Below are 22,319 nucleotides of genomic sequence, written 5' to 3'. Positions count from 1 at the left end.
AACTGCATAAGTGATGGTTAAGAAAAAAACACATCAGACCAGAAAAACGTGAAACTGCAGCTGCACGTTTAAAGTGGTTTGAACTTTGAATGGAGATGATAAACTCACCTCTCGGACAATCATTGATATAGCTGATTAGCTGTCCTAAGTAAAGTATCTTCGAAAGCGAATTTAAGTAGGACCATCCTGTTACTCTGCTCAAACCATCGATACGGCTGGCTAGCCTATCTTCAAAGAAGCCTCTTCAAGAGTGAATGGAAGGAACGTCAACTGTGTAGTTCTGTACAGGACTACATGACAAGTCACCGGATAGAGGACAACTACAAAGACAGACAACAATAGAAGACTTGTTGGAACCTTTTCGGACAATCAGAGCCTTACAAACGTGCCGCGAAAAGGCCAAACCCCCTTTTGAAGGCTGCCCTGTTTACCGAGAGACCCCTGGAGATCCCAGACATTTCACATAGGTACATTCATGACTTCTTACTCAAAGCATGCGGCGGTTCGTGTTTAACCTCTATGGGACCGGCGGGACGAATTCGTCCCACCTACGTAACATCCACTGCCAGCCTGTGGCGCGATTTTCAAAATCTTCAAAATCCTATTACTTCAATTTCTCAAACATATGACTATTTTACAGCCATTTAAAGATAAGACTCTCGTTAATCTAACCACACTGTCCGATTTCAAAAAGGCTTTACAACGAAAGCAAAACATTAGATTATGTCAGCAGAGTACCAAGCCAGAAATAATCAGACACCCATTTTTCAAGCCAGCATATAATGTCACCAAAACCCAGAAGACAGCTAAATGCAGCACTCACCTTTGATGATCTTCATCAGATGACAACCCTAGGACATTATGTTATACAATACATGCATGTTTTGTTCAATCAAGTTCATATTTATATCAAAAAACAGCTTTTTACATTAGCATGTGACGTTCAGAACTAGCATACCCCCCGCAAACTTACGGGGAATTCGCTAACATTTTACTAAATTACTCACGATAAACGTTCACAAAAAGCATAACAATTATTTTAAGAATTATAGATACAGACCTCCTCTATGCACTCGATATGTCCGATTTTAAAATAGCTTTTTGGTGAAAGCACATTTTGCAATATTCTAAGTATATAGCCCAGGCATCACGGGCTCGCTATTTAGACACCCGGCAAGTTTAGCACTCACCATAATCATATTTACTATTATAAAAATGTCATTACCTTTTGTTGTCTTCGTCAGAATGCACACCCAGGACAGCTACTTCAATAACAAATGTTGGTTTGGTCCAAAATAATCCATCGTTATATCCGAATAGCGGCGTTTTGTTCGTGCGTTCCAGACACTATCCGAAATAGTAAAGAAGTGTCGCGCGCTTGGCGCAATTCCTGACAATAAAATTCAAAGTATTCAATTGCCGTACGTCGAAGCATGTCAACCGCTGTTTAAAATCAATTTTTACGTCATTTTTCTCGTAGAAAAGCGGTAAAATTCCGACAGGGAATCTCCTTTTCGGCAAACAGAGGAAAAAATCCCAAAGGCGGGGGCGGTCGGGGTCACGCGCATAAGCTAGTGTCTCTTGATGGGCCACTTGAGAAAGGCGATAATGTGTTTCAGCCTGGGGCTGGAATGACGACATTCTCTTTTTTCCCGGGCTCTGAGAGCCTATGGACGACGTGGGAAGTGTCACGTTAGAGCAGAGATCCTTAGTAAATGATAGAGATGGCAAAGAAGTTCCAGAAATGGTCAGACAGGCCACTTCCTGTAAAGGAATCTCTCAGGTTTTGACCTGCCATTTGAGTTCTGTTATACTCACAGACACCATTCAAACAGTTTTAGAAAATTTAGGGTGTTTTCTATCCATATGTAATAAGTATATGCATATTCTAGTTACTGAGTAGGAGTGGTAACCAGATTAAATCGGGTATGTTTTTTATCCAGCCGTGTCAATGCTGCCCCCTAGCCCTAACAGGTTAAAGTATATGGTTACTGTAGGTGAGAGTAGTTTCTGAATGTACCAATGTTAAGTGTCTCTGTCCCTCTCTCTCCCTCTCCATCTCTTCTTTAACCTCTATGGGCTATGTGGGACGCAAGCGTCCCACCCCTGGTACACCCTATCAACAACAGGTGAAATATCAAGAGCGCCAAATTTGAAAACAATTAAATGTCATAATTCAAATTTCTCAAACATACAACTATCTTACACCCTTTGAAAGATAAACATCTCCTTAATCTAACCACGTTGTCCGATTTCAAAAAGGCTTTATGGCGAAAGCATAAAGTTAGATTATGTTAGGAGAGTACATTGACAATAGCTGTGTGTAATGTTTTGTCAATTCAAAGACAGGCGTCACCAAAAGCAGAAAACCAGCTAAAGTTATGCACTAACCTTTGACAATCTCCATCAGATGACACTCATAGGACATTATGTTAGACAATACATGCATTTTTTGTTCTATCAAGTTCATATTTATATCCAAAAACAGTGTTTTACTATGGCGTTGATGTTGAGGAAATCGTTTCCCTCCAATAACCGCCAGTCAATCAGCACGACAAATTAAATAATTACTATTCGAAAACATTGGTAAAATATTATATTGTCATTCAAAGAATTATAAATGTACATCTCTTGAACGCAACCGGATTGCCAGATTTAAAAATAACCTTACTGGGAAATCACACTTTGCAATAATCTGAGCACTGCGCCCAGAAAAATACGCTTTGCGATACAGACTAACCGCCATGTTGGAGAGATCTAAAATCGAAAATACCATGTAAATAATCCATTACCTTTGATTCTCTTCATCAGATGTCACTTCCAGGATTCCCAGGTCCATAACAAATGTAGTTTTGTTCGAAAAAGCTCATAATTTATGTCCAAAAAGCTCCGTGTTGTTAGCACATGATCTATGCCCGCCGGACTTCTCGTCATAAACGAGGGGAAAAAAAATATTTACGTTCGTTCAAACATGTCAAACGTTGTATAGCATAAATCATTAGTGCCTTTTTTAACCAGAACATGAATAATATTCAAGGCGGACGATTGCATTCTCTTTTAAAACGTATTGGAACGAGAGTACCCAACATGAACTTGCGCGCCAGAGTCTAATCGGCCACCACCGTTCCAAGGCTCTTGTTCGGTGAGATCTCACAGTATAAGACTCAAAACACTTTGTAAAGACTGGTGACATCTAGTGGAAGCCATAGGAAGTGCTCAACAATTAATAAGCCCCTGTGTGTTTCAATGGCATAGGCTTAACCTCTTGGGGCTAGGTGGGACGCTAGCGTGCCACCCGTGGTGCACTCCATCAACAGCAGGTGCATTTCAAGAGCGGCAAATTTGAATCCAAATAAATGTCAAAATTCAAATTTTTCAAATATACAACTATTTTACACCATTTGAAAGATAAACATCTCCTTAATCTAACCACGTTTTACGATTTCAAAAAGGTTTTACGGCGAAAGCATAAATTTAGAGTATGTTAGGACAGTACATTTACAAGAGTTGTGTGTAATGTTTTGTCAAGTCAAAGACAGGGTCACCAAAACCATAAAACCAGCTAAAATGATGCACTAACCTTTTACAATCTCCATCAGATGACACTCCTAGGACATTATGTTAGACAATGCATGCATTTTTAGTTCTATCAAGTTCATATTTATATCCAAAAACAGCGTTTTACTATGGCATTGATGTTGAGGAAATCGTTTCCCTCCAATAACCGGCAGTCAAGTCAGCGTAACAAATTAAATAATTAAAATTAGAAAACATTGGTAAAATATTATATTGTCATTTAAAGAATTATAGATTTACATCTCTTGAACGCAATCAACTTGCCAGATTTAAAAATAACCTTACTGGGAAATCACACTTTGCAATAATCTGAGCACTGCGCCCAGAAAAATACGCGTTGCGATACAGACTAGACGTCATGTTGGGGAGATCTAAAATCGAAAATACTATGTAAATAATCCATTACCTTTGATTCTCTTCATCAGATGTCACTTCCAGGTATCACAGGTCCATAACGAATGTAGTTTTGTTCAAAAAAGCTCATCATTTATGTCCAAAAATCTCCGTCTCGTTAGCACATGATGTAAGCCAGCCGGACTTCTCGTCATGAACGAGGGGAAAAAATATATTTCCGTTCGTTCAAACATGTCAAACGTTGTATAGCATAAATCATTAGGGCCTTTTTTAACCAGAACATGAATAATATTCAAGGTGGACGAATGCATACTCTTTTATAACGTATTGGAACGAGGGTACCCAACATGAACTAGCGCGCCAGGTGTCTAATGGGACATCAACGTTCCATGGCTCTTGTTCGGTCAGATCTCCCTCCAGAAGACTCAAAACACTTTGTAAAGGCTGGTGACATCTAGTGGAAGCAATAGGAAGTGCCAAAATATTCCTAAACCCCTGTGTTTTTCAATGGGATAGGTTTAAAGTCAATACAACACATCAGGTATCCACTTCCTGTCAGAAAATGTCTCAGGGTTTTGCCTGCCAAATGAGTTCTGTTATACTCACAGACACCATTCAAACAGTTTTGGAAACTTTAGAGTGTTTTCTATCCATATATAATAAGTATATGCATATTCTAGTTACTGGGTAGGATTAGTAACCAGATTAAATCGGGTACATTTTTTTTATCCAGACGTGCAAATGCTGCCCCCTAGACCCAACAGGTTAAAGGCAATTCAACACATCAGGTATCCACTTCCTGTCAGAATTTGTCTCAGGGTTTTGACTGCCATATGAGTTCTGTTATACTTACAGACACCATTCAAACAGTTTTAGAAAATTCAGAGTGTTTTCTATCCAAACATGAACAATAATATGCATATTCTAGCTTCTGAGTTGGTGTAGGAGGCAGTTAAAAATGGGCAAATATTTTTTTCAAAATTCTCAATACTGCCCCCTAGCCCCAACAGGTTTAACAAGCATCAATGTTGTTGTCATTCCACTAGGGACCTGTTTTCAGCGTATTGTGTCTCCAGTCAATAACCGGTGCAGAGTGTGTATGTTTATCCTGTGTTTCCATTTAATTAGCTAGTAAATAAATAATTAAACCAATTTGTGTAGTACTGAATCATAAGTAAGGCTCTGGTTTTTGCAGATGCAAGGAGGTTACGACTGTTCAGAATGTAGCGCCTTCCTCACGACTGTGCGCGTGTATGGATATTACATGTACTCTGTGATGTATTTATGGGTTCATCCTCTCACTTGGATGGCAAGGAGTTTCAGGTTGTCATAATGGGTGATGTACACATGAATTATAAGTATTTGTTTAATTAGAATCTGGATGGAACCCGTATGGTAAACCCCATTCAGTGAGGTTGACCTACACTGAGTGTGTAAAACATAAGGAACACCTGATCTTTCCATGACATAGACATAGGTGTCACACCCTGATCTGTTTCACCTGTCTTTGTGCTTGTCCCCACCCCCACCAGGTGTCTCCCATCTCCCCTCATTATCCCCTGTGTATTTATACCTGTGTTATCTGTTTGTCAGTTGCCAGTTCATCTTGTCAGGTCTTACCAGCATGTTTCTCAAGTTCTGTTTCCTAGTTTCCCCAGCTCTGACCATTCTGCCTGCCCTGACTCCGAGCCTGCCTGCCGTTCTGTACCTGCCTGACTCTGATCTGTTTTCGAACCACTGCCTGTCCTGACCCCGAGCCTGTCTGCTGTTCTGTACCTTTGTGACTCTGCCCTGGATTACGGACCTCTGCTTTCCTTTGACCTGTATTTTTCCTGCCCCCTGTTTGGGTCAATTAACATCTGTGACTCTAGCTGTCTGCATCTGGGTCTTCCGTAAAACGTGATACCAGGTGAATCCAGGTGAAAAGCTGTTAAACTGTTAAATACACTTCAATCAGTTTAGATGAAGGGAAGGTTAAAGAAGGATTTTTAAGCCTTGAGACATGGATTGTGTATCAAATCAAATCAAATTGTATTTGTAACATACACATGGTTAGCAGATGTTAATGCAAGTGTAGCGAAATGCTTTTGCTTCTAGTTCCGACCATGCAGTAATATCTAACAAGTAATCTAACCTAACAATTTCACAAGAACTACATTATACACACAAGTGTAAAGGAATGAATAAGAATATGCACATAAAAATATATGAATGAGCGATGGCCGAACTGCATAGGCAAGATGCAGTAAATGGTATAGAGTACAGTATATACATATGTATACATATGAGATGAGTAATGTAGGGTATGTAAACATTATATAAAGTGGCATTGTTTAAAGTGTCTAGTGATACATTTATTACATAGATGTTTCATTATTAAAGTGGCTAGAGATGAGTCAGTATGTTGGCGGCAGCCACTCAATGTTAGTGATGGCTGTTTAACAGTCTGATGGCCTTGAGATAGAAGCTGTTTTTCAGTCTCTCGGTCCCCGCTTTGATGCACCTGTACTGGCCACGCCTTCTGTATGATAGCGGGGTGAACAGGCAGTGGCTCGGGTGGTTTTTGTCCTTGATGATCTTTTTGGCTTTCCTGTGACATTGGGTGGTGTAGGTGTCCTGGAGGGCAGGTAGTTTGCCCCCGGTGATGTGTTGTGCAGACCTCACTACCCTCTGGAGAGCCTTACGGTTGTGGGCGGAGCAGTTGCCGTACCAGGCGGTGATACAGCCCGACAGGATGCTCTCGATTGTGCATCTGTAAAAGTTTGTGAGTGTTTTTGGTGACAAGCCAAATTTCTTCAGCTTCCTGAGGTTGAAGAGGCGCTGTTGCGCCTTCTTCACAATGCTGTCTGTGTGGGTGGACCATTTCAGTTTGTCCGTGATGTGTACGCCGAGGAACTTAAAACTTTCCACCATCTCCACTAAGTATCTGTGCCATTCAAAGGGTGAAGGGTGAAGGTTGAATGGGAAAGTCAAAAGATTTAAGTGCCTTTGAACCAGGTATGTCAGTAGGTGCCAGGCGCACAGGTTTGTGTCAAGAACTGCAATGCTGCTGGATTTTTCACACTCAACAGTTTCCCAAATCAAGAAAGGTCCACAACCCAAAGGACATCCAGCCAACTTGACACAACTGTGGGAAGCATTGAAATCAACATGGGACAGCATCCCTGTTGAATGCTTTCGACACCTTTTAGTCCATGCCCCCAACGAATTCAGGCTGTTCTGAAGGCAAAAGGGGGTGAAACTCAATATTAGGAAGGTGTTTCTAATGTTTTTTACACTCGTTGTGTATCTGATCTGTTTTGTAAACTCAACCAAGTTAACCCAGATGGTACACTTTTTGGGGGGCAAGTGCTAGCAACAACACTACGTGGAGATTCTGAAGAGTGCGCATTCACAGGTAAGCCTATTGAGCCTCCAACATTTGTAATCTCGGACACCCAGCGCATCTGTCTACAAGAGACTACAACCTTGTGACAGTTATTACTGAATTGGATGCAGCTGAGAAGAAATTAAATTATTTGTAACAAGCATTTGTTGTTACACCTCTGTAATGACAGACTGCAATTACTACCAGTTACACATTATTTTTTACAGTGTAACTATGAGTTATTACAATTAACTACAATACTAATTACACATGTAATTTAAATGTAATAAGGAGCCCTTAAAATTAAGAGTTACCGGATTTTTCTATTCCTTTTAGTTTTTCTGGTTGAAATGCACTAGTCCAAACCTTTGCTGCTGCAAACCTCACAACTGTAATGATATTATCTACTGCTGACAATTAGGTTTACAGTTGACAACTGATTGTTAAAAGGAGTGGCAGCCCAGCCTAACTTTTTCCCATCCTAAGTGATTTGCTATTGATTTCTGGAGCCTCTAATCCTCAGCTTCCTATTCTCCATTCCTAAAGCTTCTTACATTTGCGAGTAAGAATTAAAACACTTTCATATTTGAGTTGGTTATAGACGTTTCTGTATGACAGTTAACAGAAAACTAGGATGCATTGCCTCAACTGTAAACATGTCTTAAGTTGTCATGCCATCTTCCCATACAGTACTGTCGCGTGACATCAAAGAGCTCCCAGTTCTAGACAGTCCTGTGAAATCCACAAGCCTTCCAAATCCAGACTACAAGGCATGTCTGATTGCCATCGTGCAAGGACCCACTCAATGTGTGAATTGTGACAGGACTGTGCGCGAAGAATTTGTAGAAAGGTTGTGGATGTGATATTTAAAGGGAATTGGCAGGCCGTGAGGAGAACAATCCCATTCGTCTGCCATGATGGTGCTATCTTCGCTGAAGCCTGAAGGACATAGAGGAGAGACAGAGGAAATGAAACAGATACATATCTGTGTGTTGTTTAATTCAATCCTTCAGAAGAGACGACAGAGAAAGGAGTTTCACTTCACTGTAGCCTATGTACCTCACTGTACAACTGTAGTTTTCATACATTGTTGTAATGTCTTTGAGCTTCGAAATGCCTTAAGAGCCAGTTACAATATGTGTGAAACACAAAGGTTGGGGGGGGGGGGGGGGGTAAATCACGATGCATTCCTATTACAATAACAACAATTTGACGAAACACATCCTTTATGCTCTAAACATGTCATTATAGACCATTGGCTGGATAAAATGTTGACCAATGTCAGTGGGAAAACATAAAGAGTCACGTGTTGCCTTGACTTGCATGCATCCCTGTATGCGCGTGTGCATGCGTTACGTCTGTGTGTGTGTGCACACGTGTGTGTACAGTATGTGCATTTTCATTAAGCATGTGTGTGTGCGTGTGCGTGTGCGTGTGCGTGTGTGTGTGTGCGTGCATGTCTCACTTGTTACGTTCCCCAATAAGAGACCAAATAAGTTCTGAAAGGCATCCATGGGGGGGGGGGGGGGGGGCTTACTGAGTGCTGGTCAAGCCTTAAAATATCTATTTTTCCAACTGAAGCACTGGGCCAGCAGTCCTTAAATATCAACTGTGCTAGCACAGGTGAAGCACCTTCTGACTAAAGAGGACAACAGGTGCAACACATCCTGGTCAATGAGGATGACTCCAATCATCCTCACACACCAGAAAGGAAGAGGCGCAGTGGGAGGGCTAACTGGGCCCAAAATCTGTTTTCTCCAGCATGTGCCGTTTTTTTCCTGCTCACCAATCGAGGAGTTTTTGTATAGAAGTCAATGAGAGTGTCTAATTTTGTTAACAACACATTGAATGGATTTGTTTGCTACGTGACTCTTATTTGATAGAAGTCTCATGATGATTAGGTTGTAAGAATGTGCTGATATAAGTAGGACACGTGACATCCCGGCAACTTTGAGAAAAACCACTAGTTAGCACACCCACAATGTTATAAACCCAGCCTATTTCTAAAATGTATCTTCTTAAAATGTGATTTTAAACATAAGCCTAACCTTAACCACACCTCTAACCCCTGACCTTAAATTAAAACCATGACTTTTTATGATATAGACAACTTAGTAACTAGTGGAAACAGTTGTGACTGTTGTTCACACACATATCTGACATCTCATTGGTTAGAATGGTCCCGCCCGATCTTGCCTCCTCCTGACTGCCTACCATTTTTGAAGACATTTATTTTAATTGTTAGAGCAGCCACTTGAGTATCTGGTTAATATAATGGCTGATCTGTGGCCACACCCAAAGAGAACCAACCTCGAAATCGAGAGAAAAACCAAAGGCTGTAACACATTTATCAGAGGAGATTATGGTATACCCATGTGTTGGCTTTCATCCCAAATTATTTGAAAGCCTCTTACATTTGACATTTTACTGTACAGTAAAAGTATGCCGGAACGGACAAATGGGAGCTACGGTAAAAATAAACAACAGAAGAAAATAGAAACCGGAATGGCAATGGAAACTTTGCCAATAGGCCTATTGTTTTCTAAGTTTCTATATGTTGGATCCAATTAAATGGCTTTCATATAATACATCATAATGTCATGGTATGACTTTTATTATCTATGACAAATAGACATGGAAGTTAAACTTCGGAATATAAGTGTGCAATTATTATTTTTAGGTTTTTTTTTGGCCTTATTTTACCAGGTAAATTGAATTAGAACACATTGTCATTTACAGTAATGACCTAGGGTATACAGTAGTTACAGGGTAGAGGAGGTGTGATGAAAGAGCCAATTGGAAGCTATCCATGAGTGCATCTGTAAATACACCATTTAGCAATTACCTAACTGTAATGTAGCCTAATTGTATTGGGCTGTAAAGCAATTTATGTGAGGTATTAAAGTTAAAAAAGCATAGTTGCTCACTAAATGCTATTTGATACCTAAAATTCTATTTGAATGTTTGTGGTTGTTGAGCCTGTGCTGAGAGAGCCAGTGAACCATCGTGCCTCCTCCATCCACCCGCAAGTGGAAAGCAAAATGGGTCTTTTATTAAGGTCCGAATTTTCACTTGGGCAGAAAGTCCAGGTAGGGATTCGTCAAAGGGTCCAATTCTGGGGAGCTCTCTCCGTTATCACCAATGAATCTGTCTGATTGTTGCTATTCCACTAACATATCGTATAATGGGAAATGTCCCTCAGTGCATGGTAGCCACTGCAGCTATAGCTCATATTGTACATATGCATGTCTCTCGTCGCACAAAACAAGCCGACCTACTCAGAAAATGTCAGGAAATAGTAAATATCATGACTTTAGATTGATAAGGGGTATAAATGGATGGGTAAAACCATCACAAAGATATAGACGAGAGAGAGAGAGAGGGGAAGAGAAAGAGCGAGAAAGTCGGGGGCTGTGCACTTTGTTGAGGAGCTAGCAGTAAACGGAAATATGAATCATTTTAAAGGGGCATGTATGATGACAAGAAGACTAAGGGCAATAATATACTGTATATTGATGAAAACAAGGGCATGGAAAAGTAGCTTTGAGTAATGTGAGAATGAGGGGCTTGCTTGGTATTATAATGCAGTTCTGCAGTATCTATGCTGCTTAAACTTAGACTACGCTGAAGGCTGTTATATCTTTGGCTGAGCAATGCAAGTGGATCTCTGGTGAAAGTATTTCAAACTCATCAGCCTATAAAACAGTTGTGACTTTAACCTGTGTCTATACTGACAGGTCTGCTAGAAGAAAGACTAATGATAATTGCCCAAATAGTAACCTTGGGCAGCAAAAGGGATTAAACTCGGGGGTATTTTTTTTAAATATTGGTATACTGAGAGGCCAAGTGGTGGCTAAGATGACAGGGGAAAATGTTTTCCACATCATCACCCTGGAGACTTGAAAGATCACTCCCCGTCAATTACCTGGGCAAGACCAGAGGTGCCCGGGCAGAGGAGACTTTCTTGGGAGGGGGGGGGGGGGGGGGGCACACCTGGGTCAGGAGCTGGTTCAGTGGCTGAATTAGTCATGTTTGCAGTTGCTAAGCACCACAGGCCTCTGTGAATCATTTAACCCCGTGAGAGGCTGTCTCAACTCAAAGATATCCCTCTAGCCCGCTGGGGAATTAAATACACCACCGACCATTGTACATGTAGTTTGGTGTACTATTAATATCTATAGACTGTGTAAACATATCGCATTCATTAATAATGCAACATTTTGTCTGAAAGTAGTACGCCTACAAGGAATGTCCCATGGAAATAGGACGACAGCAAGTGTTTCTTCTTCTATCTAAACTCCTGTCGTTGACTAGCATCCCTTGCTGTGATGCAATGCCCTTAACGGCTTGCCCAATCAAACTGGCATTAGCTGCTGTTGCACGTTGTCTCCTGACCTTCCTCAGAAATTCTGTTAGGGATTTGCAAACTGAATTATAGCCTGATGGAAACCGTGAAATGTGTCACTTTGGGTGTAAAAGGTTGTGCCGGAGCCATTGATTCAGACTAACTTTGATTAGATGGTGAAGATGAGTTACATTTTTCAGGAAGTCTGCTGTCAACTAATGTGGATGGGTGTGGCACACACTCTTTTATGAATGAGGGAGGGTTTATCAAATCCTGCGGATCAGGGAGAAATGCACTGGTGTCAGAAAGAGATCATCATACTGTTTGGGGAGATAGAAATGCTGTCAAACGAGTTATCTTCTCAGGGGGAGGGTGGTAGTGAGAATGATTGAAATGTTTCACATTGATATCATTCCTCTCTGGTGAGATAAACGTTCTGGGAAGGTTTTCGATTACATTGCACACAGGTTTCGGGTCACTTCCACCTGTCAGTGAAGTAGATCCAACAGATCTGATATGCTATGAGTACTAGCTGACGACGTTTGTTTTCTGTGACAACGACTCATGGGATAAGTTACAGTACGGTCATGGCTACTATGCTGGAGTATTTAAAAAAAAAAATGTTTGGTAACCTGTGCCATGGAAATGAGAACATAAGTATATGTAAATATATTTCTCAATGCATTTCAGTTCTATTCAATATAATGTGTCAACCTGGCAGCTTTGTCTTGCACAAGATATAGTGCTGTTAGTTGTTCACCACAGTGAGGAGAATGAAAAACCTTCACTATTTGCCAGCTAATGAAAAATTATTTTATAATCCACTCATGGTCAGAGTCATAATTACATATTTATAGATGTCGACAACAGACAAGAAAATTAATCCTTGAGCACTCGAAAAATAATTAAACAATTTAAATTAGCATAACAATGTAATATAATATTGAGCATTCAGAATAACATTCCTAATTACAGCGTAGACACCGTAGACACATAAATCAATAGAGTATCAATACACTTTTCCCAACAGTGATGTACTGTACTTCTTAGTCACTACGCCTGACATCAGTGTTACCCTGTCCAGAGTTATCTTTCAACATGCCGTTGTTGGCTTTCTAGTACCCTTTTTACAACTATCTTGCCAACTCGAAACAAATTGTACTGGCTCGGATAGTTTCTTCTCACAATATTATTTTTAGCACAGTTCCAGCAACAATGGTGGATATGTAACCAGACCAGCTCAGTACAGCTATGTTTGGCTCGGCTTGGTTCAGCTCAGTACAGCTTGGTATGGCGCGGCTCGGTTCGGCACAGTAGTGTGAAAGGCTCACTAACTCTCCTCCAGTAGCTGCACTACCTCCTCTTTCTTACACTTCCTGGCCAGGGATAGGGCTGTGCAGCCTGTTGAGTCCTTACTACTCCTCTCTGCCCCGTTCATTAGCAGGGCTTTGATAATGGGAACACTGCCGTTCTGGGCAGCCAGATGTAATGGGGTGGCCTGGCTCTTGTTCAGAGCATTGACGTTGGCCCGATGCGAGATGAGCTGGAGCACACTGGGGAAAAAGCCGCCGTTACACGCCAAGTGGAGCGCCGTCCAGCCGCTATCCTCTGCCATGTCGGGATTGGCCTTGGCCGACAGCATCTTGGACACCACTTCCTCTTGCCCGTGGTAGCAGGCCAAGTGGAGGGGTGTCCAGCCACCCTTTCCTGGCAGGTCCATAGAGCCCTGGTGGGCTTCTAGTTCCAGCACGGTGGTTGCGTGGCCCTTCAGTGCCGCCAAGTGCATGGGCGTCCAACCCTGGAGGGTCCTGGGGTCGGGATTCGCCCCGTTGCCCAACAGTAGCCTGCAGATGCCCGTGTGTCCCTTGAGGGCGGCGAAGTGTAATGGGGTGTAGTGCCGGCTGTCCAGAGAGTTGACATCGGCGCCAGCTGTCACCAGCTGCCTGGCTATCCTGTTGTGGCCCTCCTCGGCTGCCAGGTGTAGAGCGGTGGTCAGGGAGTGGTCCGTCCCGTTGGGGTCAACTCCCTTACTGAGCAGGAGCTTGGCGATTGCGAGGTGGCCATACACACTCGCCACGTGGAGCGCCGTCCTCCCGTGGACCTCCTCGTGCTCGTCGGCGCTCCCCAGCCGCGTCAGGAGTAGACGCACAATGTTCTCGTGGCCGTTCTGAGTGGCCAGGTGAAGCGGCGTCCACCCAGCTTTCTCCTTAACGCTAGGCTGGGCGCCACTGTCCAGTAGCAGACGGACGACTCTGCTGTCGTCGCTTTGAGCGGCAAAGTGCAGAGGAGTCCACTGGTCCCCATCTCCGAGTGTAACATCTGCCTTGTGCTCCGTCAGTAAGGAACATATCTCGTGGAACTTGTGGAGCACAGCCACAATGAGAGGGGTGTATCCTCTGATGCTCTGGGAGTTTACCTCCGCACCAAGACTCAAGACATGCTTCACACTCTCTGTGTCACCACTAACCACTGTGTAGTGGAGAAGAGTGTTGTTGTCTTTGAAGAGCATAGACACATGCTCCTTCCTAAGGGCCTGTCTGAAGTTTTCAAAGTCTTTCCTTGATAGAATATTGAGAATGTCATCGCTGGTGTTGCTCATGTCTGTGAATGTAGAAATACAACATAAACCAGATAAGACACAGAGGCAGAGGTATTGCCAATGCAAATCAATCTGATACAGTATAGCAATTTGTCTGCTGCCTCATTTGATTGTGGCAGTGGCCATGGTTTATTGAAGCGTGCATGCATTTGCATACAAGTTGGCTTTGTCTAAAGGGACATGGCTTTCCTCCAATGCATTTTGTACAGTCTAAGAGCCAGAGCTAAATAAGCATTTTTTTTCACATGATCCAAAGCGACACCTTCTCCAGTTTTCCATATGTGGAAAACACTTGATAGAATTGCATTTTAAATGTCAGCCCTAGAAGCACTGCGACACACGGAACATAAGTTTCCCCGATTCACTCACCTGGAGGGTTGGCGAGTGAGCATGTGGATTTCTTAATGGAGATATAATGAAAAAGTGTTAATGGTAGTCATCATAATAGCAGCACGTCAACAAGTTAATGTTGACAGACAGACAGACAGACAGACAGACAGACAGACAGATAGACAGACAGACAGACAGACAGACAGACAGACAGACAGACAGACAGACAGACAGACTTTGTTTGAGAGCTTTGTATCTGTTATCTCAACATTGATGGTGGATGCTGTATCTGTTATCTCAACATTGATGGAGGATGCAGCACTGAGCACTCACTCTTCTGAAGCTGGGCGACAGCATGGTATAATCAGGTTTGTGTGTCTTATCCCCGTTGCTACATCCACCTATTCCCAGGATGTCGCTCAGAGCTTCTGTCTTTCGAACAGTGTCTGGAAATAAACAAACAGACAAAGAGGATTGGTCATTAAAAACATATTCTCAAATTCAGAGGGATTTGATTGATGCAGTGCATGCATCCGTCATACTCAAAATGTTAACAAGGTGTAAAAGTGTGAATACTGTATACTTTTTTATTTTCAATTCTGTTCAAACATTTGTGTTTTCGATCTTGGGAAAAACAGATTGTAAAATCCGAGGCACTATAGTTTTATGAAAACTTTTCATATTATACAGTAACTGCTGTAGTCAACACAATACTAAAGGGCACAGAAGATGAGGAACAATTACCCTGAAACAATTGCACACTTTTGGTCATACAGATTTAAGGTGTCCATTTTATAACATGTGAAGTAGAATGCAAATAACCTATTCTTATGCATAATAATGCTGTAATATGGAAAATTGCTTAGTAATGTTGCTAATTTCAATGCGGCAGTGTATGCATACACATGGTGTTTATTAGTATTCATTAACATGGCACTTTAACCCTTTGCCTTAATTGCTTGCCTAAATAGGTGACCTTTATTTTAGAATATTACAATAAGAAATCTCACATCAGTGAGCATTACATTGAACAGAGCATGTGCTCTCCGAGTCTCTCCGAGTCTCTCTGAGTCTCCTCAAAGTCTACAATCAGAAAGCTGACAGTGTACAAGCCCTGGACAGGATAATTATGATCTTTATGCAGAAACAGATGCAGATTTACTGAGTGCTGTGCATTTCAGGTCCGAGAGATGTCTGAGCACTTGGTAAATAAACAACCGGTAATTTACCAAAGTTACCATAATTTTCTGTAATTTCGGTAATTAACAGGACATCTATAGCAATCTATGGTAATTTAAGGGCTCCCGAGTGGCGCATCGGTCTAAGGCACTGCATCTCAGTGCTGGAGGTTTGATTCCAAGCTGTATCACAACCGTCTGTGATTGGGAGTCCCATAGGACGGTGCACAATTGTCCCAGCGTCGTCGGGGTTAGGGTTTGGCCGGGGTCGGCCGTCATTGTAAATAAGAATTTGTTCTTAACTGACTTGCCTAGTTAAATAAATAAAAAAACTTAGTACATTTATACTTTAATACCTTTTTTAAAAATGCATTCATATAAAGTATTCCTTTTTTTATATATATGTGTCCATTACAGCTTTGTCGTTCCATTTATTATTTTAAAATCGTCTTATTTTATCATTTTATATATTTTACATGTGAAAACAAAATAGTGAAGGTGCTGGAGGCAAAATGCAAAACAGGAGAAACTTCCAGTCAGATGCACATTTATTTTGATAAAGACTAAACTTTGTCAGTCGACCTTCATCAGAGCATAACTCCACAAACAATAGTGGGACAGATAATGCCACACAGTGGGCCAAAGTTAATTAAAGACCCATGTGATAATCTAAAGTACCCAAAAAGGCCACTTGATGTCATGTGATGAAAATGCCATAACATCCTTGAAAGTTACCAACATTCTGGTAGTTCACTGGTACATTTACCCGTCTGAGCATCTGGCCTCAGCAGTGGTGACCCGTCATTCAGGGCAGCTGGGTTAGAGCTCCACATTTTGGGCTTGCCTGTTTTGCATCTTATTTTGGCATTAATACGTGTCACATATCAGTTTGCAAACAACGTAAAAACAATAATTAAGTTAATAAAGCCGCATTCAAATATGGTCTCTTTTTTGTTAACTTGAGTAAAGCAGCTCCAACATGCAGGTGTTTCAGCCTAGCTCAGTGCTTTCTGTGGTGGTGGGGCAAGCCAGCAGAAAATATGGAACGTTGCACCATGATTGGCTCAGAGTTCTGTCACTCATGGGGATACTACGTCACCGCAAAGACCTCGAAAATTCTAGCCCTTTGGGTGCTGACATAGAGTTACATTAGAAGTGCCCATCCAAGAAGGCTCAAGGTCATTGGCCACAGATAAAATGACATCAAATCACGTTATATATACAGTAGCTTTGATTGGACTGATCATGTTAACATCATACTTTCAAAATCTTAGATAGCAGTCTTCATCATGAATCAAGTTGCCAATCTACTGGCAAATCCTTTTAAATTCTTGTCAAATAATAAAGAGAAATGATAGATAAAACGTATTGGTGCTCATCGGCCATTTGACATAAACATTACACAACAAGTTGTAAATTGCAAATTCAACAATGAGTGGTTTGGAAGGAAGTAAGCACAGCACAACAAGGTGAGTCCAAAAATGTATTGTATGCTCCTGCATAAATTATGTAATATGCCAGAGAGATATGTATACTGTAGCTAAGAAAGTAATACTATGTGTATGTTGTGTAGTGAGCTGTTAGTAGCCCATGTACCTCATGCTAATAATCTTAATTTTGCCTACTTTTCTGACTTGGTGGTGCACGTGCACATGTAGCCTGTTGTAGAGAAACGTAATCATTGGATATTGTAAGAGCTTTCATTGTCTGCTTATATGCCCCAGTTATTTATCCTACAGTTCTGACTTGGTGTACAGGGAGAACTCTGTAAGAATGGAACATGTTCTGAATTCTGTTGCTGTACATTTCAAAAGTGCTGAACAAATAGTTATATTGACAACGTCCGTCCTAGCTTGCTCATTAATGTCTTAATCGAAATTACAAATTGCCTCTTATTTGCTCGTCGTTCCCTTATGCCAGAGTTTGTACATCTGAATTGTCAGTAGAAACCACATTTGTTGAAGCAAGTCAGCCATATCAGCTATGTTTTTTAAGAAGGCAGTAAATGAGGCTGAATGAACTGTTTCGCTGCCAGACAAGGCTCCGCTGATAGCCAGGTGTAGCGGTGGTAAGGTGTTGGGACTCTGCTGTTGGGACAGCTGTATGTAGGCCCTAATAGTTTGTGGGCACCGTTTGTTATGGTTGTAGTGCAATGAATGTATTGTTTAGTGTTGTATTGTGTAGTGGCTTATGCTAAAATCGCCACTGGGCCTCAGCCGGTGTAAGATCGTTTACTGAACAAAGTCCACACAACATGTTCAGCCATATTGTGTCAATCTCCAACATATGGGCTTGCCTTGTTTTGAAGAAACAATGTGCTGGAGCAATCACATGGGTAATGTGTATAGCTATAGGCTTAAAAGGTTTATTTTTCTTTGAAAAGGGAAGCCTATGACACTTGGAAACAACAAAGGAGGCCCTTCATAATTTCTTTCTTCACTTTTTCTGATTAAAAAGTGGTGTCCATTCTGTTTCTATACTGTTTCTGATCGTAACAAGGGGTGGCTATTCTCCCACTTTTGTTGTCTCGAAGATAGTTTGTTTTGTTGTTGTTCTTTGCGGTTTGGTATGGAGAGGGACACACAATGTTATCCAGCCTGATCTAAGATATTTTCCTATGTCTGGCATTGATGACAATGACCATAAGAGTTGCTTGGCGGTAAGTAGACAGAGGTGGACCAGTAACCAAAGGTTCCAGGCCGGGCAATGGAAAAGTGTGAGCTGAATTTGCTACTGTAGGGCTGCTGGTGTCAGATCATTACCATTATGCCATTGAGTAAGCCACTTAGCCCCAAAAATATCTCTCCATCTTGCACTGCACAATGGCTGACCATGTGCCTCTCAACATGTGGGTGTGTCTGAGGTAGGGAAAAAAGCAGAATACTAATTTTCTTTTTAACCAAATGGACAATAACGTATCTATTCTATTCTACAGTATTTTATAGCACAAATAGATCTGGAATCAGGTGAGTGTTACCTGAGAAATCTGGCCTCTCTCTGGGATCCTGATCCCAGCACCGTTGCATTATTGTGATCATCTGCTCACATTCTTGTGGCTTGTCATCAGGGATCTTTTCCAAGCCTGGCCTTCTACCTGATGCCACCTTCATCAGCACTGTCGTTGTACTGCTTGCTGTGACACAGGAAGTTATATGTTTTTTCAGATGAGAAATGATTTTCAAAAATGTCCTCTCAATGTAAAATGTGATTATAAGCTTGTATAGTTTAACTACCTGAACTTTGTCAAACACTACTGTGTCTGTGATTAGATTATTTTATTTTTTTATCTGATACTTGAATCAGAATGCATTACCACTACTCACGTTTCCCAGCTTGATAAGGTCTCTTCTGGGTCAGGATTTCCCACATCACAATAGAGAAGCTAAATTAAAACAAGGAACACGTAAGACCACTCAATGTGGTTCTTTCTCCATATATCTAATAACACTGAAGAAAAATATAAACGCAACATCAACAATTTTACTGGGTTACAGTTCATATAAGGAAATCCGACAATTGAAATACATTTATTAGGCCCTAATCTATGGATTTCACATCAATCAATGTATTTATAAAACACTTTTTACATCAGCAGATGTCACAAAGTGCTGTACAGAAACCCAGCCTAAAACCCCAAACAGCAAACAATGCAGATGTAGAAGCACGGAGGCTAAGAAAAACTCCCTAGAAAGGCCAGAACCTAGGAAGAAACCTAGAGAGGAACCAGGCTCTGAGGGGTGGCCAGTCCTCTTCTGGCTGTGCTAGGTGGAGGTTATAGCAGAACATGGCCAAGATGTTCAAACGTTCATAGATGACCTGCAGGGTCAGATAATAATAATCACAGTGGTTGTAGATGGTGCAACAGGTCAGCACCTCAGGAGTAAATGTCAGATGGCTTTTCATAGCCGAACATGACTGGGAATACAGATATGCATCTGTTAGTGACAGATAACTTTTTTTTAAGTAGGGGCGTGGATCAGAAAATCAGTCAGTATCTGGTGTGACTACCATCATGCAGCACGACACATCTCCACACATCTCCTTCGCATATAGTTGATCAGGATGTCGAATGTTGTCCCTCTCCTCTTCAATGACTGTGCAAAGTTGCTGGATATTGGCGGGAACTGGAACACGCTGTCGTACACGTCAATCCAGAGCATTCTAAACATGCTCAATGGGTGAGATATCTCAGTGCATTCAAATTGCCAAAGATAAAATGCAATTTGGTTTGTTGTCTGTAGCTTATGCCTGCCCATACCATAACCCCACTGCCACCATGGGGCACTCTGTTCACAATGTTGACATCAGCAAACCGCTCGCCCACACAACACCATACACGCTGTCTGCAATCTGCCCGGTACAGTTGAAACTAGGATTAATCTGTGAAGAGCACACTTCTCCAGCGTGGAGAAGTGGCCATCAAAGGTGAGCATTTGCCCACTGAAGTCAATTACAACGCCGAACTGCAGTCAGGTCAAAACCCTGGTGAGAACGACAAGCATGCAGATGAGTTTCCCTGAGACGGTTTCTGACTGTTTGTGCAGAAATTCTTCAGTTGTGCAAATCAACAGTTTCATCAGCTGTCCGGGTGGCTGGTATCAGGTGAGGAAGCCGAATGTGGGCGGGATGGTTGTGAGGCCGGTTGGACCTACTGCCAATTTCTCTAAAACGACGTTGGTAGAGAAATTAATATTCAATTATCTGGCAACAGCTCTGGTGGACATTCCTGCAGTCAGTATGCTAATTTCCCGCTCCCTCAAAATTTGAGACATCTGTGGCATTGTGTTGTGTGACAGAACTGTACATTTTAGAGTGGCCTTTTACTGTCCCCAGCACAAGGTACACCTGTGTAATGATCATGCTATTTAATCAGTTTCTTTATATGTCACACTTGTCGGGTGGATGGATTGTCATGGCAAAAGAGAAATGCTCACTAACAGGGATGTAAACAAATGTGTGAACAACATTTGAGCATATGGAACATTTTTGTGCGTATGGAACATTTCTGGGATAATTTATTTCTCCTCATGAAACAAGGGACCAACACTAAACCTGTTGCGTTTATATTTTTGTTCAGAGTACATTAAATCTAAATTACATTATCAAAGATTATACATCATTAGAAACTATATTGAAAACAATCTATGACTTTAGGATCAAATACTGAAGAAATTATTGAAATATTTAGTTAGTAACTCATAATCTTTCTATTACAGAGAGAGAAAAAACTAGCCTATTAACACAGTTCTATAGTGGGCGTGTGTGAGAGTTTGTAGGAATTCGTCCTTGGCAACTACCTCACCTGTAAACATCAAACTTGGTTCCCGGATGCTCAGGGCACAGGGTGAATGTCTCTGGAGGTATGTAGAAAATGTTTCCTCTCGCAGTCAAATTTTCAATGAATTCCTTCTTGTTCCCAGCCTCCTCCCACTTAATTAAGCCAAAATCTGAAATCTTTGGAGGGAAATTTTCTTCAGACAGATAATCATTACTGTGTACGTACCACTGCACTCTTATTCAGATATAGCCTTACACTTTTTAATGTTTGCATGCCTAATTAAAAGATAGTCAAGATATCATTAAGGACCCTCGTCTCACTCATTACACTTTTTAAACAGGAATAGCTGCTTAAACGGCATACCAGCATCTCTGTGGAGCTATCCTCACCTTGATGTGGAGGTGATCGTCTAGAAGGATGTTTGAAGGCTTCAGGTTCAGGTGGAGAAGTGGAGGGTTCATGCTGTGAAGGAAGTTCATGCCCATGGTGACCTCGTGAATCATCTGGAACTTCTTGGGCCACATCAACATGTGGCTGTTAAGGAGACGATCCAGGGAGCCATTACTCATGTACTCCATCACCATGGAGGGAGGGTCATTACACACCCCGTAGATGGACACAATGTACTTGAATGTCACTTTCTCCATCTTGGATGCCTCCTCTATCATTCTCCTACAAATAAAGAAAAGATAAGTGTAAGGGGGGTTGACAGGTTTTTTCCACACCTGAGCAGCGTCAGCCCAACGATTTGTATTGTCACTTTCAACCTTTCTAATCTAACACATTTATTTTCCCAGTAATTAGACCACTACTGCAAACTGCTAATTATTCAAACGCCCAAATGTGCTCTCTTTTAGTGATTGTTATTCCATTAAAAACTGGCAATTAAATGATGTGATTTATTTGGTGAAATGTCTGCTCTGTTCTAGAGTATATCTTCAAGGCCTGTAATAAAGCCACATTAACCATACCTGTAGAGACTGGTGCCAGTAAGAGTGGTATTGAAGCTTTTCAGGGCACACTTTTCCCTCCAAAGCTTGAGTTTCACTCTGTAGACCTGGCCAAAGCTGCGTTCCGTCACCTTAATCCAGTCAGCCTCAAAGTCTTCCTTCCTGAAGATCCTGAACTTCTCCAGGCCCCCTTCAACATGATCCATGGGGGCAGAGCTCCTCCTGTGTGTCACAACACCGTCTCTAATCTCACACCAACTCAGAATAATTTCTCCGTGGGGTCTCCCTTGTCCATGAAGTGTGTAGACAACTACTGAGGAGGCGAAGCAGCGAACGAGTGTG

General features: G+C 41.7%; 1 protein-coding gene across 1 annotated transcript; it reads right to left on the bottom strand.

Moving 5' to 3' along the window:
• Positions 1-12,432: 12,432 nt before the first annotated feature.
• ankk1 (ankyrin repeat and kinase domain containing 1) lies at positions 12,433-22,319 on the bottom strand. Its single transcript, XM_045703445.2, has 8 exons — positions 21,999-22,319; positions 21,417-21,699; positions 21,052-21,203; positions 19,073-19,131; positions 18,727-18,882; positions 14,905-15,017; positions 14,611-14,641; positions 12,433-14,243 (listed from the first exon to the last, which is right to left on the bottom strand). Exons 1-8 carry the CDS (start codon positions 22,181-22,183, stop codon positions 12,973-12,975), a joined length of 2,250 nt encoding a protein of 749 aa, XP_045559401.2. The 5' UTR covers positions 22,184-22,319; the 3' UTR covers positions 12,433-12,972.

This window comes from Salmo salar, chromosome 20, assembly GCF_965601325.2.
Source record: "Salmo salar chromosome 20, fSalSal1, whole genome shotgun sequence".
NCBI classification, from domain to species: Eukaryota; Metazoa; Chordata; class Actinopteri; order Salmoniformes; family Salmonidae; genus Salmo; species Salmo salar.
Note: the sequence above shows the minus strand (reverse complement) of the source record. Positions and strands in the feature narration are given on the sequence as shown.

What these genes read in the sequence shown, in the direction of transcription:
- ankk1 (XM_045703445.2), bottom strand. Translation starts at nt 22,183, where the DNA reads ATGGATCATGTTGAAGGGGGCCTGGAGAAGTTCAGGATCTTCAGGAAG. An exon ending in ACCTTATCAAGCTGGGAAAC is followed by an intron (nt 18,883 to 19,072) that starts GTGAGTAGTGGT and finishes CCTGTGTCACAG; the next exon opens with CAAGCAGTACAACGACAGTG. An exon ending in CTCACTCGCCAACCCTCCAG is followed by an intron (nt 14,244 to 14,610) that starts GTGAGTGAATCG and finishes CTACATTCACAG; the next exon opens with ACATGAGCAACACCAGCGAT.